Here is a 27,898-nt window from a genome sequence, read left to right as displayed (position 1 = left end):
AAAACCACAGTCCTAGATAAGAGGAGAGGCTTAACATGATCCTAGAGACAGACAAAGCAGAGAGACAGAAATCCCACAGAAGGAAAAGCCAGGCAAAAGGTGGTGGCAAGCATCCAGAGCATGGGCAAAATTCCTTTCTCTGTCTCTGCAGGTGATGGAAAGGAAAACCAGATTAAGCTGGAGAACGCTCAGTGTGGAGGAAGTTGGCCAACAGACACAAACTGGACTGCCTCAGAAAGAAGCCCTGGCAACGTTCTGGTGGCAGCTGAGATGCAGGAGGAAGGAGATGACTCCAACATGCAAGAGGTGATGCAGCCAGTGGAGAGAGAGAATGGCTGTGGTAAGCTCAGAGGAAGTGTTCCAGCTGCAATTAAAGAGCCTTCCAAAGTAGACAAAAAAGGGGAAATGCCCTTGTTCTCAAAGTACGGCAGGAGGTATCACTACAGATCAGAACTTCTTATGAAGCATGTAAGCGGAGACTACAATGAATGTCCCCGATCAGAGGAAAACATCCAGCAAAATTTATACTTTGATGAACCTCAGAGAATCGTAAGAGGAGAGGAAGAATTTGGATTCTCTGAGGATGGGAAAGGAGGTGATGTGACCAGACATCAGAGCCCCCATGGAGGAAATTGGCCAGAGGACACACCCAGTAGCGTTCCACAGATAAGCCATGGGAATGGGCTGGAAATGGTTCAAATTCAGGAGGGAGAAGACGAGTCCAAAATGCCTGAGGGGATACAGCCAGGGCTGAGAGAGAATGAATGTGCTAAGCTCACAGAAGGTGTTCCAGGTACCATGAGAGAGCCTTGCATAGTAGACACAAGGGGGGAGATGCCCTTGTTCTCCAACTATGGCAGGAGGCATCGCTACATACCAGAACTTGCTACGAGGCAAACAACGGAGAACCAGAATAAGTGTCCCACATCAAAGGAAGAAGTCCAGCAACATCAGAGAACCATAAGAGGAGAAAGAAAAGATGAATTATCTGAAGATTGGAAAGGAAGTTACTTGACTAGATGTCCGAGTCGCCATATAGAAGAGGAGTCTAATAACTCTTCTGCATGTGGGAATAGCTTTAGTTATGCAAAGTCACTAAACAGAAATCATGGAATTCAAAGTGGAGAGAGACCCTATGAATGTTCTCACTGTAGGAAATGCTTCTCTTCTAGAGAAGCATTAATCAGACATCGGAAAATTCATACTGGAGACAAACCGCATGAATGTTCTCAGTGTGGAAAAAGGTTCATTCGGAAAGAAAATTTAAGGAGACATCAGAATATTCATACTGGAGAGAAACCACATGAATGTTCTCAGTGTAGGAAGCGCTTCAGGCGGAGAGAACACTTGAAGATTCATGAGCAGCTTCACACGGGAGAGAAGCCGCATGAATGTCCCCAGTGTGGGAAAAGCTTCGCTTCAAGAGAAGCAGTAATGAGGCATGGGAAAATTCATACTGGAGAGAAACCATACAAATGTTCTCGTTGTGGGAAATGCTTCTGTCACAAAGTGACTTTGAACAGGCATCAGAGAACTCATACTGGAGAGAAGCCATATTCGTGTTCACAGTGTGGTAAATGCTTTAGCGAGAGAAGTGATGTGAAGAGGCATCAGATAATCCATACTGAAGAGAAACCATACGAATGTGCTCAGTGTGGGAAATGCTTCCGTGGCAAGGCAAATCTGAACAGACATCAGAGAATTCACAGTGGAGAGAGGTGTTCTCAGTGTGGGAAGTGCAGCAGTGAGAGAGAGAAAAGATTTCATGAAAGACAGAATTCATACTGACTGTATAGATATTCTGGATGTGGGAAAAGCTTCAGTTGGAGTCATCAGGGACCCCATACTGGAGAGAAAGCAAATGGCCAGAGAGTGGGAGAAACATTTACATTAAAAAAATGTCATGAACGACAGAGACCTTCTGAATGTCCCGAGTGTGGGAGGAGTTTTGTTTGGACAAATAAAATGAATAAGCATCACACAGTCCACGAAAGGTAGTGATAGAGTGTGTGGTTGGCAACTATTTGTCCTAGAGGCCCATTTTGAGAAACGAGTGAGGGGGTGTCTACTACCCCACTGCCTAAGTTGGCCTTGTGTCAGGTTCTGTTGTCACAGATTCCCCTTTCTTCTTAACCTCTGGATTAGGATGAGGGCAGTCAGTAGGCATCCCTCAGTTCCTGGCCCCTATTTTAAATTCTACACCAAATGTTTTAATAGTAAATGTCAACTTATTACCCAGCTACAATCCTAAGCACACTGACTGTAGCATAAAGCTTGTGGAGCCTTAGGAGGACAAATATTTAGGAGTAAATCTGTCCCAGATGAAACCATTCTTCCTTTTGTCCTTTTTCTGAAGAGGACCTCGGGAATGCTGGTCCAGGGGGGATGCAGAATCACAATATGCGGATTAGAACAATTGTTGTTATAAACACCAGAGAGAATCTCTTCACAAAAACATACCTCATTATATGTAAGAAAACACAAATTGGAAAGAAATCTGCTGGAGAAGCTTCCAAATGGGAGCCGATTTGGGTGGACGTTAGGATAGATGTGCAGAAGAAAACATGAACTATGTTAAGAGTGTTATGGTAATGAACTCTCTGTCTCAGCTGTCGCCATCTACAGTATGGGGGGACACACAATATTTCTTAGCCTCCCATCCCTCCCCATCTAGCATCTGCTTTGCATGCAGAAGGTCCCAGGTTCAATCCCCGGCACCTCCAGGGAGGGCTGGGAAAGGTTCCCTGCCTAAAACTCTGGAGAGCTGCTGCCAGTTAGTGTAGACCCTACTGAGCTGGATCAACCATTGGTCTGACTTTGTGTAAGGCAGCTTCCTACGTTCCTACAATATTATTGGACAGCTCCCTTGCAGCAGTAAGCATTCACACGGAATTCTTCCCAAACTAAAAAAGAGCATGAAACTCTTTGTCTCTACTCTGTCTGCATTGTGTGTGTGTTTGTATGTGGGGTTAACAATGCTGCCAAAGTTATGCGTGCTAAAGAGAGATACCAAAGGCTTCAAAAATAGCAAGGATCTTTTGAAGACCTAAGGATTCTCCATCTCTTATTTTTATGTCTGTGTTTTCCACAAACCAGCCTTACACCAGATAGAGGAGCAGGGGGGCTACCATATAGATAGGGAACCCTTTTCAGCCCTAGGGCTACATTCTCGTGCCCGGGGTGGGTGGAGTCAGAGGCAAAAGTGGGTAGAGCATGAAGCCAAGTGGGTAGAACCATGAATGCAGCTCTTAAACTTTGTACACCATGCTACGTCAGCCACATGAAAAGCCAGAGGTTTCTACACAGACACACCTCTCTGTTCTCCATCCACACGAGCAAGAGACTTTCCGTGCAAGCAGAAGCACTTGAGGCAAGAGTAAAACTGGCCCAGTAGGGTGGGCAGAGGAGAGGAAGTGTGGCCTGAGGAGAGTCCTGGGGGCCAGAAAATGAGGCCTGGAGGGCCACATTTAGCACCGAGGCCTGAGAATCCCCACTGCTGGCCAACGTGTACCTATGTTGGTCAGTTGTAGTTTCCTTTCCTGGTTACTCATAATGATTCTTACAAGTGATCAAATGTGCTGCTCTTGGCTGTGACCACTTCCAAGTGTAAAAAGGCCTTTCACAAATTGCCTTCTGGTCACCCCCCTCATAGCAGCAGTAAGCCATAAAGGCTCCTTCCAGTCTGCCTCCCTGCAATCAAAGAAACACTGAGGCGATATCCAAAACAAACATTTATTGCACATTAAAAAGTCATGGCTTTCCCAAAAGAATCCTGGGAAGTATAGTTTGTGAAGGATGCTGAGAATTGTTAGGAGACTCCCTATTCCCTTCCCAGAGCTACAGTTCTCAGAATTCTCTGGGAAGAGGGTTGACTGTTAAATCACTCTGGTCATTAGAGCTCTGTCAGGGGAATAACGGTCTCCTCTCAGCACCCTCCACAAACTACACTTCCCAGGATTCTTTGGGGGAAGACATGACTGTTTAAAGTGGAATAAATGTCTGGTGTGGATGTGGCCTGAGTCTTGTCACTCTATAAATAGGATGCTCGCTTCCAATGACTCAGCCCAAGATGACTTACCCTGGACCATTATTCTACTCTGCCCTCAAAACTAAGGCCACATCCACACTATACATTTAAAGCAGTATCATGCCACTTTAAACAGTCATGCCTTCCCCCAAAGCATCCTGGGAGCTGTAATTTGTCAAGAGCTCTGAGAGTTAGGAGACCCCTATTTCCCCTCACAGAACTGCAATTCTCAGAATTCCCTAGAAAGGGAACTGACCGTTAAACCACTCTGAAATTGTAGGGGAATTGTTAGGTATCTCCTAACAGCTGTCAGACCTTTAAACTACAATTCCCAGGATACTTTGGGGGAAGCCATAACTATTGAAAGTGGCATGATACTACTTTAAATTCATAGTACAGATGGGACCTACATTGGTGAAGAGTGACGGAGTGTATGTGGTGCTCCTCCCAGTTTTCAGTGCACAGTTATAGGTGAAATAGTGATTGCAGTCTCTGGAGTAGTGACATCTGCTGGGGTGGAGTTTACTCTGGATTAACTAATGCCTTTAATGGAAGACAAGGGGGAAATCCTCAGGTCTTTGCTGTGTTTAGATTTACCAGCTGGCCAGAAAACAAGATGGTGGGGTCTGATGTGTCTTGAAAGCAGGGGTGATGGATGATGGACAGATTTGCAAAAGCTCATCAGGTAAAGCTTTTCATAGCATGGGGCTAAACATCATCTGGTAATGGCTGCTGTTAGAGGGACAGTTATGGGGTCTATTATCTGGGATTAGATTTTGGATGTTCTCTATGGACTTGGAGCTGCACTAAAATTTGATCCGCAGCATCTCCAGGTAGGGCTGGGAGACAACCCTGTCTGAAACATGGGAGTCCCTCTGTCAGTCAGTGTAAGCATTACTGAGCTAGATTGACTAATTTGGTCTGACTTCTATGTTCCTATAACCCTGCTTTGAAAACAGCTGCACTGGTGGCCAGTATGTTAAAGCCACATCTCTTAACCCTGGCCACACACACACACACACACACCCCTCTACCCTATTCTTCTGATTGTAAATTGTTTGAACGGATTTTAGTCTTCTATTTTCATATTGCTGTAACCCACCCTGGGACCTGATGGTGAAGGGAGGGTAAGACATCCAATAAATCATCATCATCATCATATTTCAACCTCAATCTTCCTTTTATGAAATGACAGTATAAGCCACAGGTGGTGAACCTGCAGCCCTCCAGATGCTGTTGGGGGATACTTGGCTCAGCAATACTATATGCGAGAAGGATTTTGGGATTGTTGTTGATCACAAGCTGAATATGAGCCAACAGGGTGATGTTGCTGCAAAAAAGGCAAATGCTGTTTTAGGCAGCATTAACAGAAGTATCGTTTCCAAATCCCTTGACGTATTGGTTGGTTCCCCTCTACTGGGCACTCATTAGGCCTCATCTCGAGTACTGTGTCCAGTTCTGGACACCACACTTTAAGAAGGATGCAGACAAACTGGAAGGGGTTCAGAGGAGGGCAACAAAGATGATCAGGTGACTGGAAACAAAGCCCTGTGAGGAGAGACTGGAAGAAGTGGGCATGTTGAGCATTGAGAAGAGAAGATTGAAGGGAGATACGATAGCACTGTTGAAGTACTTGAAAGGTTGTCCGACAGAGGAGGGCCAGGATCTCAATCAACCCAGAGGGCAGGACACGGAATAATGGGCACAAGTTACAGGAAGCCAGATTTTGGATGAACATCAAGAAAAACTTACTAACTTTTAGAGAGGTATGGCAATTGAACCAAAGATTGTTGTAAACTGCCCAGAGAGCTTCGGCTATGGGGCAGTATATAAATAAATAAATTCACTAATAGGCAAAAAACCTTGCGGTTTAAGAACATACCTATAGCCCACAGCTATTTCTATCAAACTTTTAAAAAAAGGGAAATTGGGCAGCTATAGTGAATGCACCAGGGGAGCAGGAGACCTGAACTCCTCTCTGAGATATTGGACTGCCCTACAAACTGGTCAAAATGCAAACACAATTTGGGTTGGTCGTTCACAGTCCAATCCACTTCCTGTGTAGCTTGGAAGGATATGGTAAAAAGTGCCTCTTTTTAATCTGGGAGGTAAGAAATGGGATCCTGTGCAAGTTTGCTGATAATGGATTGATCATTTGCATGCTTATTGAGTTCAATGGGATTTACTCCCCTGCAATCATGCTTAGGATAGGTGAAACTGACCACAGAGGATGGGGAGGGGAGGAGGAGGGAGAGGAGGGGGAGGACTGGGAGGGGAGCAGGCAGGAGGGGGAGGGGTGAAGGACAGGTTTGATCATTTGCATGTTTATTGAATTCAGTGCAATTTGCTCCCATGCAATCATGCCTAAGATAGGTAAAACTGACCAGGGGAGGGGGAGGGGGAGGAGGGGATGGGGGGGAGGGGAGGGGAGGGGGGAGGGGCAAAGGGAAGGGGCAAGAGGGAGGGGATAGGAGGGAGGAGAAGGAAGGGTGGGTTTGATCATTTGCATACTTTTTGAGGTCAATGGGATTTATTTCTATACAATCATGTTTGAAAATGGAAATGGACTGCCTTCAAGTCGATCCCCACCTATGGCGACCCTTTGAATAGGGTTTTCATGGTAAACGGTATTCAGAGGTGGTTTCACCATTGCCTTCCTCTGAGGCTGAGAGGCAGTGACTGGCCCAAGGTCACCCTGTGAGCTTCATGGTTGTGTGGGGATTCGAATCCTGGTCTCCCAATACAGCAAAGGCTTTCACAAAAGTGGGAGGCAGTGGTCAACACAGGACTAATTTCAGATGTGTGTGTGCGAGTGTGAGTGAGTGTGTGAAACAGATTTAAGATTAAACAACCAAGAGCTAAATTCAAGATTAAGGTGTTAAAAACAAAGAGTCTCATAAAATCTCAAAATAACTACAGTAATGTTATGAGAACAGGTCAAACAGCCACACACACTCGTCATTTATAAACCCATTTTAGGATTTATACCACCAGCATCAACCCAAACACAAGAAGCCTCTATTTTTCTCCCATGAGTGGGAAAGCAATGATCCCTCCACCCATTGCCGTCCTGGGCTGCTTCTGGGAGGAATGGTGGCATATAAATTTATAAATTAAAGAAATAAATGCTGCTACAGTCAATTTAAAAGTTCTTTTCAAAAAGAAAAAACACAAAACCAAGAGACTGAACAACAAGACAACACAAGAGTGGCTGTATACTAGAGCCATGTTAGGAGCACAGGTTAAACAGCCACACACACTCCAAACAAAAAGTATTTGAGTGTTTGTCATTTATAAACCCATTTAAGGATGGGGGTGGGGGGTGGCAGGGCGATTGAGCCAGCGGAAAGAGCAGGCCCAGCGGAAAGAGCAGGCTGCGGGAGACAGCAGGGGTGGGAACACACACACACCACCATCACTCACCTCCATTCTGCTGCTGCCTTCTTCTCCGTCGTCCTTGCCCTCCAGCTTTCTCCCTTCACGGTCCATTTCTCTCTCTCTCTCTCTCTCTCTCTCTCTCTCTCTCTCTGGCTCTCCACTTCCTCCCTCGTGCCTCCTAACACAGAGCACGAGGGAAAAGCGAGGTGTGCAGAAGGCCAGTGTGAGTCACATGTCTGTTGCCCACCAATCACAGGAGCAGAAGACTTCCCCTGCTTCCTCCAAGTAACTGGAAGGGGAAGGGGAGGGGAGGGAAAAGAAAGAACTCCTGGTTTCTACTGCGCTTGTGTGACGTTATAATCCACAGTAATGCATTTTTTAATAAATTAAAAATAAACCATGCTTTTTTTTTACTTTAAACCTACTGAAGATGAAGCTCTGTGTTTGGGGCAAGCTCAAGGATTTGATTAGAGATACGTTACAGTCATCTCTGATTTTAAATGAATTTTAACAGATTATGTGAATTTCTGAAGAAAAAAGTCCAAACTGCTTCTTGTTTTTCTCTCTCCTGTTTTTCACTTTAACTTGTGAATTCTCCGGCGTGTGTGTGTGTATCACCAGGAAAACTTATAGGGTTGTAGAGCAAGCGATTCTGAATCCAACAGTATAAGACTTGTAAGTTTTTGTTTTGAATTGGGACTATACAAAGGACCAGAAAGGTGTGTGTGTGGGTATTTTCATTTAACATGGTAGAACGCGAAAAATCTCTACTGGCTATAGTATACAGCCACTCTCATGGCTGTATAATATCTCGGGAGGTGGTGAGCTCTCCAGCACTGGAGACATTCTAGAGGCAGCTGGACAGCCATGCTTTAATTTGGATTCCTGCACTGAGCAGAGGGTTGGACTTGATAGCCTTATAGGCCCCTTCCAACTCTGTGGTTCTATTCTATGATTCTAACTCCCATCAGCCTCAGCCATCACGGTCAACAGTCAGGGATGATAGGAGTTGCCAACATCTGGAGGGCCACAGGTTCCCTCCACCTCTGCTCTATGAACTAACAAGACTGGTAGGTATTAAAGGGTTTTTTCAAAGAATACGTTTTTATTGATTTTCAAACAAACAATAAAAAACAGACAGGCCCAAAAGCCAGTACAAATCAGAAAAAAGGACGCTGGGGAAAAAGCAGGGTGCAATTATAAAGAGGAAAGAAAACAAACTATCTTCAAAATGTACAGTTTTCTAGAGGGGACAGAGGATAGAAAAAATTTCCCTTCATAATTTCCAAGTTTTACACATTCAGCAAAGCAGGTCTTACAGAACTACAAAATCAATTGTCATATGTAATCTGTTGGGAGGGGGATCTCCGTATTCTGGTGTGTTTGTATACTCAATAAAATAAAATAATGTGGCAAAAAAGCAACCTCCGTTAGCCCCAGGTAAATTGTAGTTTCAGTGTTAATTTCTCCAGGGCAATACGCCACACTCTATTCAATGAAATCTTCAGGTTTTTTTTATTAAGTTCTTTCCATTCTTTTACAGTAACCTCACAGACAACAAGTAATAACGGTTAATGGTGTTACTGTGGGTATGGAGCACTCAAAAATGGTTGTATCACCAAAAATGATACGGCGTGGTTTGTAAACCTCTCTTCATAGGCCTTCCTTCCCCATTTATGCTGTATCTGCCATGCCCATGGCCATTTAAAAGCAATTGCCCTTTTTCTATGAAGCCCACCCTTTCTGAACGCCCAGAGGGAAAAAGAGCAAGGCTTCATCCTCAAGTCCCAGGCCTTTGTTGCTAGGAGACGGGCCTGTGGAAAATGGCTTCCCATAGGTTGGCTGGGAATAAAAAGAGGAGGTGCAACAATGTTAAATGATAAAAAGAAGAGGTGCAACAAATATGGAAAGACCATAGCTCATTGGAAGAGCATCTGCCTTGCATGGAGAAGGTCCCAGGTTCGATCCCTTGTGTTTCCAGGTAGGGCTGTGAAAGGCCTCGGCCTGAAACCCTGGAGAGCTTCTGCCAGTCAGAGCACGTAATACTAGGCTAGGTGACCCAATGACCAGATGACTCGGCACATAAGGCAGCTTCCTGTGTTCCTGTGTTCTTAATGTGTGCAGGTAGGCTCTTCAGAGGAGGAGGGTCCAGTTGCTTAAACATTTCCCCTACTTGTATGCAAATGAGGACTGCCTTTACCTAAATCAGGGATAATCAACGTGGTGCCAGATGCTGCTGGTCTGCAGCTCTCTATACAGTAGGGCCCCGCTTACCAGCGCTTCGCATTCCGGCGTTCCGCTAATGCAGGAAATTACCCATTTTAAAGCCATTTTTGCGCTTTTGCAGCATTTTTTGGCATTTTCGCGTGACGCGCCCCATTATATTCAATGGGTTCCACTTTACAGCGATTTCTGCTTTACGGCGGCAGTCCGGAACAGAACCTGCCATATAAGCGGGGCCCGCCTGTATCTCTGACCATTGGCCATGCTGGCTGGAGCTCATAGGAATTGAAGGCCCCATGTTGCCCATCCCTTGCCTAAATCCTCCTATGCAATTCAGCTTGAGGTGAAACTTAAATGATCCATATTCTAGTTCATACCTCAACCCTCTTGGCTCTTAACCACACCAGGTCTTATATACAGATACATTAAGATCATGTAAATATATGTTATTGTTTTTATTTGTTGCTTGTTCTACACTTCAGGATATTTTTCAGAATCCATAAAACACATGCTTTGCATGCAGATGAGCTGAGGTCAGATGTCTAACAAAAACACTTGCCTGAAAACGTAGGAGAGCTGATGTCGGGCAGAGTGACAACTGTGTACTAAAGGGATCAAGGATAGCACTTTGCGTAAGGCAGCCTGGTAGGTTCAGCTCCTAGGAACAGAAGTCCCACAGAACTGAATGAGAACTTACTTCCTAGCAAATATTATTATACGTTCCCTACCTCCCTGAGTAGCGAGTACTTCAAGGGCAATACCAAAGAATGTACTTCCTTTTTGGAAATGAGAGTGCATACTGGAGACTTTCAGTGACTATATAATATTTATTCATGAGAGCCAGTGTGGTGCAATGGTTAAGGTGTTGGACTACGACCTGGGAGACCAGGGTTCGAATCCCCACACAGCCATGAAGCTCGCTGGGTGACCTTGGGCCAGTCACTGCCTCTCAGCCTCATGAAAACCCTAGTCATAGGGTCGCCATAAGTCGGCATCAACTTGAAGGCAGTACTACACACACACACAACAAATACTAAACATTCCCTCATTGTGGGTGTTTTTTCTCTGCTTTAAGAGGAAGAACTCTACCCTTTCATCTCAGGAATCACTCCAGGGAAGGGGTTTGGACTGCTGGGGGCCTCTGACAGTGACAGCTCTTTTGTCACCATACAAAGCAACCCTCCGAGTCATTTCTTTCTCAGTAATTCAAGCAAGAGTTCAGGCAATTGACAGCAAAGGTGGTGTTGTATTTGCCCGGAACAAACTTTCTGGAAGGATCATCACCTTGCTTTCAAAGCCTACTTTTGAGTAGGCACAGCCAGGAGAGAAAGAGATGAAGGAGCAGGATTTGAAGAGGGAGCAGAAGGAGCCACCAGAGCAATTTATTCTGAATACATGACAGAACGTCCAGGATGGGAACCATCGCAAGAGGACAAATGAATCCTGTCCTAGTTTGCATCTAGCTACCCTAAGGATGAAGGGACAGAGCAGTTCCGTTTTATGAAATCTCCCTTCCAACCTTCACAGGCAGTGGAATCAAATACCCAAGTCATTCCCGTTCATCACTTCCTCCCGAAGGACAGGAAATGGTCCAAACTGGTGAGAGTGAGGTATGCAGCACTCTGGTGAATTACTTTGTTATATGTAAGGTTGCATATGCAATGCTTTATGAGTGGGAAAACTTTCAGCCCTGTGGGCCAGATCCTTATCTCCCTGCTCCTCCCACCCACATGGGCCAACTTGGACAGGTGGGTGAGATCACACACCTGTTTATCATCTGACATTATGATGTCAGGTAATTGCCAGGCAGGTTTTCCTGCCCACCTGTTAAAGTTAGTCTCCAGGATTGGGGGCTGTTAGCCACGCCAAGCAGGCTTCAGTTCCCCTTCCATCAGCTGATTTGCAGAGGGTCCAGCCGTACAATCAGGAACTCGCTCCTGCAGCTAAACGAAGCAGGATTGAACTCCCCTCCCTAGCCATCAGCTGATGCCACTCAATTGATAGGTGGGCATGATTTCTGAAAAACAGCCTCATGGGCCAAATCAGAGCCCCTGAAGGGCCAAGATTGGCCAGTGGGCTGGAGGTTCGGCACTCTTGGTTTAGGGGTATGTTGATGTCAGGGTAAACATTTACATCTATAGGTCCCCTGCTGTGATACCATGATGCCATAATGTTTTTGGGGTCCTCCCTAGGGTCCCCAGTTTGAATATACATGTATGTGCATCTATATATGTGTGTGTGTGTGAGAGAGAGAGACAGAGAGCTTACAAACTAGTCGGGGTGGGAGGGAAGCAAAGGGCTTGTTTTCAGGGCCACTCGAAAGGGTTAAATCCTGGAGGGATTTGAGAAGGGGGTGGAGATAACAAGAGGGAAGCCCCCTCCCTGCCTGAGAGGAAATGTTGCTTTTGAACAAGGAGACGAGGTGAGTTCAGGGGGCCTTGGTAGGAGGCAAAGGAGAGTCCAGGACAAGCAGGTGATCTGTATGTAGGATGGGAAAGGGAGGTGTGTTTCCTGGGCTCCAAATACAAGGAAGGCACAGACGGAGGCATTTGGGACTGGTCACAGGCTTCCTTATTGAGGCAGGCAAAAGCTCTCCTTCTTTTAGAAGCTGTTGGATCCAGGAAGCTTCTGGCATCTCCCTCCGGTCTCCCTGTTGTGCCACTCAGAAGGAAGCCTAAGAAGGTCGTTGCCCCTCCCCAATCTCTCTAAGTTTAGATTGTAAGGGTCTTGGGGATTTGTGCATATGTCAGTCTTCCGAGTATCCTGATGACAACACAGTGCTGCTTCTGCTTCTAATATTAAGGACAACAAAATAATAAGCCATAGGAAGCGTACAGAGGTACAGCAAGTTCAGGAGGGGTCCCTGCTGGCTGTCTGCAGTTTGGGGGACCCAGAGGTTAAAGACAAAGAACTGGCTCCAGATGATGCAACACAGGTTGGTGACCCTTGTGGATCCTAATTCTGTTGGAGTCAAAAGTCGTCTGGATTAATTAATTAATACATTGTTTGAGGAAGAAAGTGAGTGGGACCACCCTATGCCTTCTGTTCCCACATCTTTGCAGACTTTAAGGTTACCAGATGACCTGGCCTATTTCTCCTGCCTTCAAGGGGGCTTGTGATCTGCAGAAATTCCCCAGGTGAAACTTTTCTTCCTGGCCTGGAGTAGGATCTTTGATCGCCTGCCAATTGCAGCAGTTGGATGTCTGTTAAAGGGGTAGTTTACAGAGTCTGCATCAAAACCTGGATGGGAATTAGTATTTGGGAGCTGGATTTCCTCGAGAACCGGGAGAGAGAACCTGAGGCCCTCACTTTTTAAAAACTACATTTATATCCCAACTTTCCTTCCAGGAGCTCAGGCCGGAATACACGGTTCTTCCCATTCCTGGCTGTGCACACACCATACATTTAAAGTGCATCCTGGGAACCGTAGTTTACCCTCCCAGAGTCACAATTCCCAGAAGCCTTAACAAACTACAACCCTGCAAGGTAAGTTAGGCAGAGAGGCAGTGACTGGTCAAAGATCATCCAGTGAACCTCATGGCAGAGTTGGGATTTGAAGGCGAGTCTCTCCCCCCATGCAGGCTGGGGTGGATGGGAGTTGGAGCCACAGGATCACATCAGTGCGCTATGGCAATCCTGGGGTAATAAAAGGAGAGAGCGAGAGCTGATTTCCCCGTGCAATCATACATCACTGAGGAAACCGAGGTCGCACCGACAACATACATGTGAAGCACATAATTTCCCCCAAAGAATCCTGGGAACTGTAGTTTGCACATCACAGAACTACAATTCCCAGCACCCTTCACAAACTACAGATCTCAACATTATCTTGGGGGGGTGGATGTGTTTTAAATGTATGCTCACAGACCCTTTAAAAGCCATTTCTTAAGCCAGGGATAGGGAACCTTTGGCTCACCAGATATGGTTGAACAACAACTGCCATCAGTCCCAGCTGGCATGGCCAATGGTCAGGGATGATGGGAGTTGTGGTTCAGCAACATCTGGGGGCAAAGGGTCCCCACAATACCACTACATGTCGATTTTAAACCTCCTCAGCTGGCCCATCCAAATGGGCTGCCCACCTTCCCCGCTCCCTTCCCTTTTTAAACATTCCCCTTCTGTATCTCTGGAAAAGGAAGAAGCGCCCATCTCAACCTCCCGGGTCTCGGATTGCTGGTGATCTTTGAGAATCGCACCTCTCTTGTCACCAAATAAACCTCGTCAACCATCTTGGGATACTGCGAGAGCAACTCAAGAAGGCAGAAATTGGGTCTTCCTCTCTAATTCATGTGAATTAGGGGTCGGAGAGCCAAGTTTTTCCCCTGGCATCAGCCTCTTGAAGGAGCCACCGTTGCTTCCAGGGTCTCTAGATTTGAGTGGGTACAGCCTGCAGAAAAAGCAATGAAGGAGGAAAGAGTGGCCGGCCCAGCGACTGAGCGGCCAGGATGGGGAGCACTGCAAGAGGGCAAAGGGGGTCCTTCCAGGGGGATGGCAGAGTGCTGGGAAGCCCAATGGCAGGAGTTCCTGAAGACCCTGCAGCAGCCCATTCACACAGCAGAGATGCCTGAGTCTGCCCCCTGGGAAGATGCCAAGGCCTTCCTGGCCTCCTTCGAGCAAGTGGCCAAAGCCTGCCGGTGGTCTAGAGGAGAGTGGGCTGCCCTGCTCCTGCCAGCCCTGAGCGGGGAAGCGGAAGAAGCTTTTAGCATCTTAGAAGCCGGAGACCAGGAGGACTATGGGAAGGTGAAGGCGGCCATCTTGCGAGGGGATGCCCTCAGGATGGAGGTTCAGCGCCAGCACTTCAGGCAGCTTCGCTATCAGGAGGCTGAAGACCCGCAAAGGATTTACAGCCAGCTGCAGGAGCTTTGCCACCAGTGGCTGAAGCCGGAGAGACGCACCAAGGAGCAGATCCTGGACAAATTAAACCAGAACTATCACTAGAAGCCGAAATGATGAAACTGAAGTTATCATACTTTGGACACATCATGAGAAGACATGAGTCACTAGAAAAGACAATAATGCTGGGAAAAACAGCAGGGAGTAGAAAAAGAGGAAGGCCAAACAAGAGATGGATTGATTCCATAAAGGAAGCCACAGACCTGAACTTACAAGATCTGAACAGGGTGGTTCATGACAGATGCTCTTGGAGGTTACTGATTCATAGGGTTGCCATAAGTCAAAGTCGACCTGAAGGCCCATAACAACAATGTTGCAGAGGGGATGACAGGGGTAGGGGTAGGGGTAGGAAATAGTGCCAAGGCTGCTTTGGGCAACCCTGTAACCCAAGTCCAGTGTTATTACCCTAATATTGCAAGTAGGGACTGAGGTGGAGTAACTTCCCAGTGAAATCCTACGTGTCTACTCAGAAACAAGTCCTGTTAGGTAAAACATGCCTGGGACTGTACACCTTTCGCCAACCTGGTGCCTTCCAGGCATTTTGGACTATAACTCCCATCTGCCCCATGGGTTGGGGCTGATGGGAGTTGTAGTCCAAAACATCCAGGCATGCAAAGGTTGTAATACAGGGGTCTATTCCTAGTGCAAGAACACACTCCATATGTAAGGCTTATTGTGTCCAATACTGTTGCCATTTTAGTGATTTTTCCACTAAATCCCATGTTTTCAGGGGCACATCTGGTGGTAAATTTTCCTGGCTAGTGGGAAATCTAGTGGATGTCAAATATGGTCATAATCTGGTGGGTTTTTTTTACAAATTCTTCAATTTCATTATTTTTTTCTCTACTGTGTATTTTGTGTAACTGTGTAGCCAAAATATAGCCTTTTTTTAAAAAAAATCCACTTTTTGGACATTTTCTTGCATTTTTCATTATTTGCATTTCTGTTCTTGCATACAGTCTCTACAGTGTTGCTTGACTATTGTTTCATTACTGCCCTTCAGTTGAAAGGATACCAGAGTAATGTACACCACACAATGAGCCAGCGCCAGAGGAGGATTTTAAAGTTAAGTCTGGTCTGCTTGTTTTTAAAGGTATAAAGGCAAGGAGGCTCTTGCCAATTAGTGTACTGAGAAGGAAAATATGCAGACAATATTCTACTCAATCGAAGTGTGACGCAGCCTAACTTGATGTAGTTCCCAAATCACAACTCCTCACAAACCCCAGCTGGTTCCCACAGACAAGCAGAGGATTCATGAGAATTAGGAACTGTAAGCCTCAGAAATAAATAGCCTGAGCATGCACAGAGTGCACCTGTCTCACCAGTGGGAACCTCTGTATTTAATAAGGTGATCCAACTACAGGTATGCTTTGTATAAACAGAAAGAGCCTGCTGGATGGGGCCAAAGGCCCATCTAGTCTAGCATCCTGTTGTCAGATAGTCTCTCTCTCTCTCACTCACTCACTCACTCACTCACTCACTCACACACACACACTTTTAAAACCTAAAAAAAGAATGCAAAACCTCTGTACTTCTCCCACATCTAAAAGACACACACACATATCTATATCGGCAGTTCCAAACTTAAATATAACACACAGGCACACAGAACATTTTTGTGTTTTTTAAAATTCTGTTATCCACCTGTCTGATAACAGTGCAGAGCTTGGCAAAGTTACTTTTTTTAAACTACAACTCCCATCAGCCCCAGCCAGCATGGCCACTGGATTGGGCTGATGGGAGTTGTAGTTAAAAAAATGTAACTTTGCCAAGCTCTGTGTTTCACAATAACAGAAATGTCAGACATGATGTCTAGTGGGTTAAGATCAGATTTTGGTGGATTTGGGGCGAGGGTCTGGTGGGGGAAAAAATTCTTATTGGCTACACTGGCATCCAGTGCGATTTCCTTTCCCAAGGCAGCCTTGCTCCAACCACGTGGGTTCTCTTACCAATAACAACAACAGAACTTGGCAGAGTTCCCAAATCACAACCCAAAACGGCAAGGAGGTGGGTGTGCTGTACAGTAGGGCCCCGCTTATACGGCAGGTTCCGTTCTGGACCCCGCCATGAAGCGGAAATCGCTGTAAGGCAGAACCCCATTGACTTTAATGGGGCGCGTCAGGCAAAAATGCAGCAAAAGCGGCTTTTAAAGAGGGGGGGAAAGCCGCCGCATTAGCAGAACACCGGGAAGCGGAGCGCCGGGAAGCAGGGCCCTACTGTAGTGGCAAATTTGGAAGTGCAGGGTGCCTTCATGATACTCACGCCCCTCCCTCTTTTTTTGCTGCTGGGTTGAGAATGAGATCCTTGTTAATGCCCACAACAACAGACATCCCTAGAAGCCAATAAGCAGGAGAGTGTTAGTGTGATGTTCCTATATTAATGTATATATGGTAAGTGTTGTTGTTTTAGAAGATACATGGTAAGTGGAGTGAAAGAGGAGGGGGAGTGAATGGGCAGTAGAATGCGAGATGATTGGCTGAGTGTTTAAAATGGCTGAATGTAAAAAGGACGAGTGAGAGTGGAATCGGGGGGGGGGGGGAGAAGAGAAAGAGTGGATTGCTTGGTAGGGTTTAGAGAGTTGTTTGCCAGGAGAGCGTGAAGAAGGAGGGAGGTGGAGTTCGGATTAGTATTGAGTAAAACCATATGCTTATGTGCCTTAAGAAGAAATCTTGTTAATCTTGTTAGCTTTGTTATCTGTAATAAATACTTAATTTGGTTTACCAAAGGCCTGATCCTTGGCTGGGGTTTCACAGACCAGAAGGGAGGGTAAGGTAATGACCAAGGCTGAAGGGGAACTGTAACAAATGGTGGCAGCGGTGAAGAGAATAACAATACCAGTATTCAGAGTCTCTGGGAATACTAGTATTGGGATGTTACTGGTGGTTGCCTAGCAGGGGGATCTGTTGAGATCTGTGCTAGAGCGGGGAGAGAAACCATAAGAGAGTGCGGTCCGGACTGGTGGAGTCCCTGGTGGTGCCTAGAGACAGGCAGTAACCACGAGCAGGTAGGAACCTGACAGGGAGAGCCAGGGAAGGACGCATCACAGTTAGCTACTGAAAAGAGTCTTCTCAGCAGCTGACTCTGATTGCCTCCAATCAGCAGGAAAGGACAAGGAAGCATGTTAGAAGACAGCTTCTAAGTGGCTGACATGCTCCTTTCATGTGGATTTGGCTCATAGGTTGCTGGAGACATAGGCGCCCTGCTCCCAAAAAGGTAAGAGGTCTAAGTCTCTGAGCCCCTGGACGACTGTTTTCACTGGGGCTGCAAAGGGTTCACTACGGGTGTGTGTGTGTGTGTGTGTGTGCGTGCGTGCGCGTGCGATAGAGCCGGAATCCGCGGGAGTCCTCCGTTGGTGGTTTAAGGGCGGAGCTGTAGTGGTTTTGGGAAGGGGAGTTGTAAGCGTTCGGTCGTTCAGAAGGGGGCGGTCGTGTGAAGCCGCCTCGTCTGTCTGCAACTCCGCCATTAAACCATCGACGGCGAGGAGGAGAAAGCAGCCTTAGAGAGAGAAAGCGGCGATCAGCTATTGCGGAGACCGGCGGCAGCCTCCCCGCTGCCCTATTTCCAGCCAGGGAGGGCAGCCAGGGATTCTAGTTCTGCCGCGTGGCCTCGCGCACCGAGACCCCGCGCAGTCGTCTACTCGGAGCTGGGCGACCGGGAGAGAGTCACACCGGCCTCCTCGTCGACTGCGGTATGATTTGGAAGCTCTGTGGAGCACTGTGGTGGTGGGGGCGGCGGCGGCAAGAGCTGCACGTGATTGGAGCGGGGCTGCCCTGAAGGCTGCACTTCCGTAGGCCTGGGAGAGTAAGTCCCGTTAGGAACATAAGGAGCGACTTTACACCCAGTCAGACCATTCGTCTATCCAGCTCAGTATTGTTTACACTGACTGGTAACGGCTCCCCTCGGTTTCAGACAGGGAACGTTCTTAGCTCTACCTGGAGATGCCCGGGATTGAACCTGTGGCCTTCTGCATGCAAACCAGATGTGCAACCCCTGGGCTGCAGCCCTTCCCCCGTGCAAAAGTTGGATTAGGCCAGCCTGGTCTTAGCAATATAGGAAGGTGCCTTATACTGAATCTAATTCAAATTTATTGTGCGGTCAAGGACCCGATATACAAATTGTTTAACCAGACTAGGTAAAGACGACATAAACTATACAGTGAAGTATAAATAACAGCACATCATTAGAATGGGACATTAATGTCTAAAAAGGAACCTTCTTACGTATAACTTGGATGGAATAAATAAACTTGGCTACATCACAATGGTTGCCTTATTTGTATCAGCCAAAAGATATTTCAATAACCAGTCCTCAGACCTGCCAGGGAAATTTTCCGTGATAGGGTTTAAAAACCTGGATCGTTCGACAGTATAGAAGGTACAAACAAAAAAAATGAGGACAGTGATTCAACATCGGCATGCCTACATGGACATAGTCGGTTTTTATAGGGGTATGTCATGATAGCGTCGTCCTAATATTGCAGAGAAGAGACAGTTAAATATAGCTCTGGAAAAGGCTTAGCGATATTTTGGAATAGTCAGGTTTTCCAGATATGCATCAAGATTGTTGTTGTTGTTATGTGCCTCCAAATTGACTACGACTTATGGCGACCCTACGAATCAGTGTCCTCCAAGAGCATCTGTCATGAACCACCCTGTTCAGATCTTGTAAGTTCAGGTCTGTGGCTTCCTTTATGGAATCAATCCATCTCTTGTTTGGCCTTCCTCTTTTTCTACTCCCTGCTGTTTTTCCCAGCATTATTGTCTTTTCTAGTGACTCATGTCTTCTCATGATGTGTCCAAAGTATGATAACTTCAGTTTCATCATTTCGGCTTCTAGTGATAGTTCTGGTTTAATTTGTCCAGGATCTGCTCCTTGGTGCGTCTCTCCGGCTTCAGCCACTGGTGGCAAAGCTCCTGCAGCTGGCTGTAAATCCTTTGCGGGTCTTCAGCCTCCTGATAGCGAAGCTGCCTGAAGTGCTGGCGCTGAACCTCCATCCTCAGGGCATCCCCTCGCAAGATGGCCGCCTTCACGCTCTTCTCCAACACCACGTTTCAAATGAGTTGATTTTTCTCTTATCCACTTTTTTCACTGTCCAACTTTCACATCCATACATAGAGATCGGAAATACCATGGTCTGAATGATCCCGACTTTAGTGTTCAGTGATACATCTTTACATTTGAGGACCTTTTCTAGTTCTCTCACAGCTGCCTTCCCCAGTCCTAGTCTTCTTCTGATTTCTTGACTATTGTCTCCATTTTGGTTAATGATTGTGCCAAGGCATTGATAATCCTTGACAAGTTCAATGTCCTCATTGTCAACTTTAAAGTTGCATAAATCTTCTGTTGTCATTACTTTCGTCTTTTTGACGTTCAGCTGTAATCCTGCTTTTGTGCTTTCCTCTTTAACTTTCATCAGCATTCGTTTCAAATCATTACTGGTTACTGCTAATAGTATGGTATCGTCTGCATATCTTAAATTATTTATATTTCTCCCTCCAGTTTTCACACCTCCTTCTTCTTGGTCCAATCCTGCTTTCCGTATGATATGTTCTACGTACAGATTAAATAAATAGGGTGATAAAATACACCCCTCACACCCTTTCCGATGGGGACCCAATCGGTTTCTCCATATTCTGTCCTTACAGTAGCCTCTTGTGCCAGAGTATAGGTTGCGCATCAGGACAATCAGATGCTGTGCCCCCCCCCATTTCTTTTATAGCATTCCATAGTTTTTCATGATCTACACAGTCAAAGGCTTTGCTGTAGTCTATAAAGCACAGGGCGATTTTCTTCTGAAATTCCTTGCTCCGTTCCATTATCCAACGTATGTTTGCAATATGATCTCTGGTGCCTCTTCCCTTTCTAAATCCAGCTTGAACGTCTGGCATTTCTTGCTCCATATATGGTAAGAGCCTTTGTTGTAGAATCTTGGGTATTACTTTACTTGCATGGGATATTAAAATAATAATAATAATAATAATTTATTTTTTTTTATTTTAGGCCGCCTATCTGGCCGAAGCCACTCTAGGCGGCGTACATATTAAATTCAATAAAATACAAAATACAGTAAATACAATAAATACAATAAAATACAATAATCATCAGTGACAGAATAGCAGCAATTGTAATACATAGCAGCAGGGATTGAGTATATAATTAGCCCATCCCGATAGTCTCAAAGGCCTGACCAAACAGCCAAGTTTTTAATGCTCGGCGGAAGGTATCCAGGGAAGGGGCATGTCAAAGATCGAACGGGAGGGAATTCCAGAGAGTGGGGGCCGCCACCGAAAAAGCCCTCTCTCTAGTCCCCACCAACCTAGCTACTTTTGTTGGTGGGATTGAGAGAAGGCCCTGCGTGGCGGATCTTGTCGGGCGGCATAGTTGGTGATGCTGGAGGTGCTCCTTCAGATAAACCGGGCGGAAACCATATAGGGATTTAAAGGTTAACACCAACACCTTGAATTGGGCCCGGAAAACTACTGGAAGCCAGTGTAGATTAAATAATACTGGTGTAATATGATCACGGCGACGGCTGTTTGTAAGTAAACGAGCTGCCGCATTCTGTACCAGATGAAGTTTCCGGACCGTTTTCAAGGGTAACCCCACGTAGAGCGCATTGCGGTAGTCTAATCGAGAGGTGACCAGGGCATGTACTACCAGTGGGAGCTGATGAACAGGGAGGTAGGGTTGCAGCCTGCGTATGAGGTGTAGTTGGTACCAGGCTGCCCGGCTCACTGCCGAAATCTGAGCCTCCATGGGCAGCCTGGAATCAAGAACAACCCCCAGGCTGCGGACCTGGTCCTTCAGGGGCAATTGTACCCCATTAAACCTCAGGTCAACAGGACCCAGCCTACCCCTGTCTCCCACAAGCAGTACCTGGGTCTTGTCAGGATTTAGCTTCAGCCTGTTCCTTCCCATCCATCCACTCACGGATTCCAGGCACTTGGACATGGTCTCCACAGCCAACTCTGGTGAAGACTTAAACGAGAGATAGAGCTGTGTGTCATCCGCATATTGGTGACACCGCAGCCCAAATCTCCTGATGATAGATCCCAGCGGCTTCATGTAGATGTTAAATAGCATGGGAGAGAGGATAGAACCCTGTGGCACTCCACAAGTGAGGGGCCAAGGGTCTGGAACCTCATCTCCCAATGCTACCTGTTGGTGCCTGTCAGAGAGAAAGGAACGGAACCACTGTAAAACAGTGCCTCCAATTCCCAGTCCTTCCAGGCGATCCATCAGGATACCGTGGTCAACGGTATCAAAAGCCGCTGAAAGATCTAGGAGGACAAGAAAGGTGAATTCTCCCCTATCTAATGCCCTCCTCATCTCATCCACCAGAGCGACCAAGGCTGTTTCAGTTCCATGTCCATGTTCTATTAAGGCAATAGTTCAATAATGACTGCATTCCCTGGGATCCCCTTTCTTTGGAATTGGGATGTATATGGAACGCTTCCAGTCTGTGGGCCATTGTTTAGTTTTCCATATTTCTTGACAGCCAAACTATTTAAAAAAATCTGTAATAAAAATACCTGAATATGAAAGTCTGCCTTTGCTTCTACTCTGTGTGTGTGTGCGTGTTTGTGCGCACACACACGCACACACACACACATATACACACACACACGTACAGTGCTTCGTCTCTGCAGTCAGAAAGTCCTTGATTTCAGCCTTGCCACCTATGATTTATATTGAACACTTCCAGTTTGTGGGCCTTTGTTTAGTTTTTCATATTTCTTGACAGATTTTTGTCAAAATGTGGACAGATTCAGTCTCAGTAGCTTGTAGCAACTCTATTGGTATGCCATCTATTCCTGGTGATTTGTTTCATCCAAGAATTTCAAGAGCAGCTTTCACCTCACATTCTAAAATTTCTGGTTCTTCATCATATGGTTCCTCTGTGAATGAATCTGTCATCTTTTTTATAGAGTTCTTCAGTGTATTGCTTCCATCTTCCTTTTATTTCATCACTGTCAGTCAGTATGTTTCCCTGTTGATTATTCAACATCCCTATTCTTGGTTTAAATTTCCCTTTCATTTCTGTAATCCAGCCTTTTTCAACCAGTGTGCCTCCAGATGTTGTTGGACCACAACTCCCATCAGCCTCAGTCAGTTGTGGTCCAACAACATCTGGAGGCACACTGGTTGGGAAAAGCTGCTCTGATCTTTTAGAATAGGGCTCTTGTTCTTCCCATTTTGTTGTCCTTTTCTATTTCTATACAATAATTATTGTAATAGTTTTCTTTGTCCCTACGTACTAGTTGTTGTATAGTTGCATTTAGGGTTCTGACCGTGTTTCTATCTCCTTTTGCTTTTGCTTTCCTTCTCTCTTTAACCATTTGAAGAGTTTCTTCAGTCATCCATTGAGGTCTTTCTCTCTTTTTAACACGAGGTATTGTCTTTTTGCATTCTTCCCTGATAATGTCCCTGACTTCAGTCCATAGTTCTTCTGGTTCTCTGTCCACTAAGTTTAAAGCCTCAAACCTGTTCCTTATTTGATCTTTATATTCTTCTGGGATGTTATTTAAATTGTATTTTGGCATTATGAGTGCTTTGTTGTTCTTCTTTAGCTTTACTCTGATTTTCGATACGATCAGTTCATGATCTGTACCGCAGTCTGCTCCTGGTCTTGTTTTTGCAGAAAGTATGGAACTTCTCCACCTTCTGCTACCAATTATATAATCAATTTGATTCCTATATTGATCATCTGGTGATGTCCACATGTACAGTCGTCTTTTTGGTTGCTCAAAAAATGTGTTGGCAAGAAACAAATCATTGGCTTCACAGAATTCAATAAGTTTCTCTCCTGCTTCATTTCTATCTCCTAAGCCCCATTTCCCCACAATTCCTAGTTCTTCTCTGTTCCCTACTTTTGCATTCCAGTCCCCCATGATTATCATCATATCTTGTTTTGGTGTGTGATCAATTTCTTCCTGTACTTCTGCATAAAATCTCTCCAATTCTTCTTCTTCTGCGTTTGATGTTGGAGCGTAGACTTGGATGATGGTTATGTTAATAGGTTTCCCATTTAATCTCATTGATATCACTCGCTTGGACCTTGCGTTGTAGCTCCTAATTGCTTTTGCTACATCACTTCTCACTATTAAAGCAACCCCATTTCTTCTTGATTTCTCATTTCCTGCATAAAATATTTTGTAGTTGCCTGATTGAAAATGTCCCATTCCAGTCCATTTTAATTCACTCACGCCAAGTATTGTAATGTTGATACGCTCCAAAACATCTTTCCAGCGAAGGTTTAAGTACCCTAGGGAGGGGCCAGCATAAGCCACTTTAATCCAGTACCTAAAAGCTAGAGACCAAGCAATGCATTCAGTTGATGCAAAACCGGACTCAAGACGAAGGCCTGCAGCAGGGATGCATCGTGGCATTCCAAAAATTGATCTTAAAAAAGTTGAAAGGACTGTTTCCATTTTAGAGTTAAAGCTCTGTACCCAAATTGGGACTCCATAGAGCAATTGGGGGAAGATTTTAGACTTAAATACCTGGATAGCAGCAGGTATAAACTGACCACCTTTGGTGTAAAAAAAAACGAAGGAAGGCCTTAGAGGTGTTCTGTGCAGTCTGGACTACAGAGTGTATATGAGTAATCCAGGAAAGTGTAGAATGGAACATAACCCCCAAATATCTATATTGCTTAACTTGATCCATCTTCTGACCATTGACTGTCCATTTGTACACAGAGAGAAAACCATGATTTTCGTTTTACTGAAGTTTATAGTTAGTGAGTTGGCGGTGCAGCAAGCCATGAAAGCAGGTAATAGGCGTTTCAGGCCTATTTGGGGCAGAAACATAAGGACAGCATCATCAGTGTATAGCAACAGGGGGCATTTTGAATCAGCCACCTTAGGTGGATGAAAATCGGCTGATAGGCAGCTTTTACTCAAATCGTTCAGAAACAGATTAAATAATGTGGGAGCTAGTATGCATCCCTGTCTAACCCCTTTGGTAGCAGGGATGGATTTAGTTAGACTTCCGTCAGCTCTGCATCTTACGTGAAGCGTGGTGTGTTGATAAAAACGATTAATAAGGTACAGAAGTCTCTTATCCATGGTTGCTTGGGATAGTTTGGCCCATAGCTTATCTCTGGGGATGGAGTCAAAGGCGGATTTAAGGTCTATGAAGGCAACAGACAGGCCATTTCCGAAGGGGCTCATATACTTTTCTGCCAGATGGTTTAATACTATGCAGTGGTCGATCGCAGATCTACCCTTTCTAAAGCCTGCCTGTTCCCATCCCAAAATGTCCTCCTCTTCTAACCAGGAGACCAGTCTTGTGTTTAGGTAGCTGGCATACAACTTGCCCACTACTGTTAATAAACTAATGGGTCTGAAATTGGTAGGGTCGTCTCTGTCCCCTTTCTTAAAGACTGGCATCGAGCCAGGCCACGGAGAATTTACCGGAATGGTTAATCTGGGTAAATAAATTGGCCAGTAAATGCGCCCACCAGTCTTTATGGGCCTTCATCAATTTGGAGGGTATGGCGTCAGATCCCAGCACCTTTCCGGGCTTAAGACAACTGATCAAAGATTTTTTTTCCATCTGTGTTACTGGAGGCCAAGATGGAGGTACGTTAAGGTCTGTAGTGAATAAACTGTCAGATGAATAATCCCTTGTATCCGCAAACATCTCAGAAAAGAGCTGTTCCCAAATATCAGAAGAGATATTACAGTGAGGTAGACTAGGGGAAGCTAGAGCATCTGTAACTAGAGACCAAAACAGTTTTGAGTTGTTATTTATAGAGGCATTTATCAGGGCCTTCCACCCATTTTGGGTAGCCTGTCTCTTTTTGGTAACTATCAGTTGTTTGTACTGTCTTTTAATAATGTAATATTCTGATGGTAGCGTGTTTGAATTATCCTTCCTGTAATAGACCTTTCTCAATTTCTGCTTAATTTCAAGGCAGTCTTTGTCAAACCATCAAGGAAGACTCTGCTTGATTAGGGGTCTGGGGTGATGGGGTTTTGATTTTAAGATTGTATTCAGGTCAGAGATCAGTTGCAAATAATCGTCTAAGACAGCGGTAACATCTCTGGCTGCCGCTATTCGGATTTTAAAGTCCAGCCCCTGGGAAGAGCCAAGAAAGCAGGTGACCTTGTTCAGAACCCCTGCTGACCAATAGATTCTCTTATGTCTAAGACAAAGGGTTTTATCCTCGTATTGAAATTTAGCATCGAGGTGGCCTTTCTCTGGTAATAACAAGGTAAAGTTTAGAGGAAGGTGATCACTATCAAGTCTGTCCCCAACTGTAAAATTAGTGATCCATGTGAGGAGGGGTTGTGGGATCAGTACATAGTCGACCACGCTACTTCCGTGGCCAGACACGTAGGTAAATTCTGCACAGTTGTCAACTTTTGTGTGACTGTTCAATATCACAAGATTAAAACAACCCACCAGGTGCATCAAACAGATTCCCCCATAGTTCACCTTTAGATCTTTAGAGGACCAGTCTTGTCTAAAGATATAGTTTTCAGTCAACTACCCCCCCCACACACACACACCAGATGAAAAGAGTGTGTTATTATTGGGGCCAATTCTAGCATTAAAATCTCCCATTATGATAGGGTAAGCTCTGCGATGTAGGGATTCTAGATCTAGTATATATTTCTCCAAATCATCCCAGGCCAGTTTTGTACCACTCCTTGAAGGAAAAGGTGGGATATAGACATTGATCAACAGAAAGGACATGAATCTGAGCTCAATTAAGCCAGCTATTGCTATGTTCCCACATGGACCAAGGCGCTTAGTGTTTGCTTGAAGGGAGGTAGACAGCAATATTGCCAGACCTGCCTTAGGTCTGCCTTTTCCATTAGGGGGGGCTCAGCAGGTAAATCAATTATCGTGAAACCATTCAAGTATACTTTTTTTATAAACCAGGTTTCCTGGAGAAATATCACCTCATAGTCCCTTAGAAAGTCTAATAACTCCAGGCAGTTTTGCTTAGCAGCCCAGCCAGCTATATTCCATGTAAGGAGTTTGATCTGATCAGTTGTTGTGGCGATGGGTTTCCCATTGTCCCATGGGCAAGTGAGTCGGAGGTTTGAGATGGTGTTTCTTAGGGGGCAAGAAAGACTCTAACTCTGTCGCTTAGCTTTTTTAAGTAAGTTTCGGGAGTGAGGAGATTATATTTCTTGGGGGAGAAGGGAATCTCATCAGAGCTAATGAACCGCTTGTGCTGTCCGATCTCCGTCTCTCGTTTCCTGGAAACTGATCCTGCTAAACAGCAAGGTAGTTTCAGGTCCCGTTCCTGATGCTTCGTAGCTTTGTCCAACAGCATGGAGTGAGCAAGAGTATCTCTTAGGACTGTGAGTCTGGCTATTACTTCCTCCTGAGGTTGCGATGGCAAAGATAGAAATGAGTTTCAGAGTCCTTTCTCTTCCGGAACCAGACCAACGTTCAGGTTATAAGGTACTTGATGAAATGTGCATTTTGGGCTATGTCCAGAGCTCATGGAGTACTCCAGACAAACAAGTGAGCTACTCGTGTTTTCACTTTTAAGGAGGTGTGGCTCTTTGTGGAATAGATTGATGCAGTTTTGGTTCTCAAATAGCCTAGTTATTGTCATTACTGCATGATAGAATTTATCTTTTTCCTTGTATAACAGATTTACAGACGTCCAACTCTGAAATGTTATCACTGCTCGAGCATGGTGATAGTCATAGAATAAGTACTCGATGTCTGTAATGTCATCAGTGCTGCCACACCGTGGGGCAATTTTTTCCATCAGTTGAAGAAAGTGGACTTTACGCTGATAGACGGACAGCATGCCTTTAGGTTTCTTTTCTTTTTTTTAAATTAATTTTTATTCAAATTTTCAAAAACAAAAAACAACACAAAACAAAAACAATTATACAAAAAAAATAAAATGTTGACTTCCGATTTGTCGCAGATCAACCATAGGTCTACAATATATAACAATCCTGTCTCTAAAATTATATTACAAAATCACTTTCCTCCAGTAGTTATCTTAATTAATCATCAAATCTCATAAACATTACTTTATTCTTTCCACAAAAAGTCCAAAAGAGATTTCAATTCCTTGAGAGAGATATCTTTCAATTTTTCTCCAAATAAACATGTCGCTTAATCCATCTGATTCAAATCTATTAGGTCCAATAATTTCAATAGCCATTCCTCCATTATCTATATTAATTCCATCTTCCATCTTCAATAATCCTGTTAAGTCAAGTAATTTCAGTAGCCATTCTTCCATTATCAGTATCCCATAATAATCTTGCTGTCATAGCCATAATCCAAATAAACATATTGATTAATCCATCTCGTCAAAGCTATTAGGTCCAATAATTTCCATAACCATTCTTCCATTATCAATATTAATTCCATCTTCCATCTTCAATA

The 27,898-nt window shown here is 45.0% G+C and overlaps 3 protein-coding genes across 16 annotated transcripts in view; all 3 read left to right on the top strand.

Annotated features, from left to right (window-relative positions):
* Positions 1-4,328, top strand: part of LOC133381220 (zinc finger protein 345-like) — a 29,776-nt gene extending 25,448 nt beyond the window's left edge. For all 5 annotated transcript variants that reach the window (XM_061619997.1, XM_061619996.1, XM_061619999.1 and 2 more), the window contains one exon: positions 152-4,328. In XM_061619997.1, coding sequence (XP_061475981.1) covers positions 152-1,788 — 1,637 coding nt within the window. In that variant the 3' untranslated portion in view covers positions 1,789-4,328. The remainder of the gene's footprint in view (positions 1-151) is intronic.
* Positions 4,329-11,216: 6,888 nt separating this feature from the next.
* LOC133381206 (zinc finger protein 566-like) overlaps positions 11,217-27,898 on the top strand; it is a 49,908-nt gene continuing 33,226 nt past the window's right edge. Inside the window, exon 1 of one of the 9 annotated variants that reach the window (XM_061619941.1) lies at positions 11,217-11,238. The gene's annotated coding sequence lies outside the window, so the exon portion shown is untranslated. Of the gene's footprint in view, positions 11,239-11,532; positions 11,633-11,956; positions 12,051-15,566; positions 15,587-17,668; positions 17,735-17,854; positions 18,210-27,898 lie in introns of those variants that run through there. The other 8 variants (XM_061619942.1, XM_061619938.1, XM_061619939.1 and 5 more) reach the window with 8 other exon arrangements.
* Positions 12,063-14,654, top strand: LOC133381207 (SCAN domain-containing protein 3-like). 2 transcript variants are annotated; one of them, XM_061619947.1, is made up of 2 exons: positions 12,063-12,563; positions 13,764-14,654. In XM_061619947.1, exon 2 carries the CDS (start codon positions 14,030-14,032, stop codon positions 14,564-14,566), a length of 537 nt encoding a protein of 178 aa, XP_061475931.1. In that variant the 5' UTR covers positions 12,063-12,563; positions 13,764-14,029; the 3' UTR covers positions 14,567-14,654. The 2 variants fall into 2 exon arrangements, with proteins under 2 accessions (XP_061475931.1, XP_061475932.1); XM_061619948.1 differs by lacking the exon at positions 12,063-12,563 and adding an exon at positions 12,575-13,114.

This window comes from Rhineura floridana, chromosome 3 (assembly GCF_030035675.1).
Source record: "Rhineura floridana isolate rRhiFlo1 chromosome 3, rRhiFlo1.hap2, whole genome shotgun sequence".
Taxonomy (NCBI): domain Eukaryota; kingdom Metazoa; phylum Chordata; class Lepidosauria; order Squamata; family Rhineuridae; genus Rhineura; species Rhineura floridana.
Note: the sequence above shows the minus strand (reverse complement) of the source record. Positions and strands in the feature narration are given on the sequence as shown.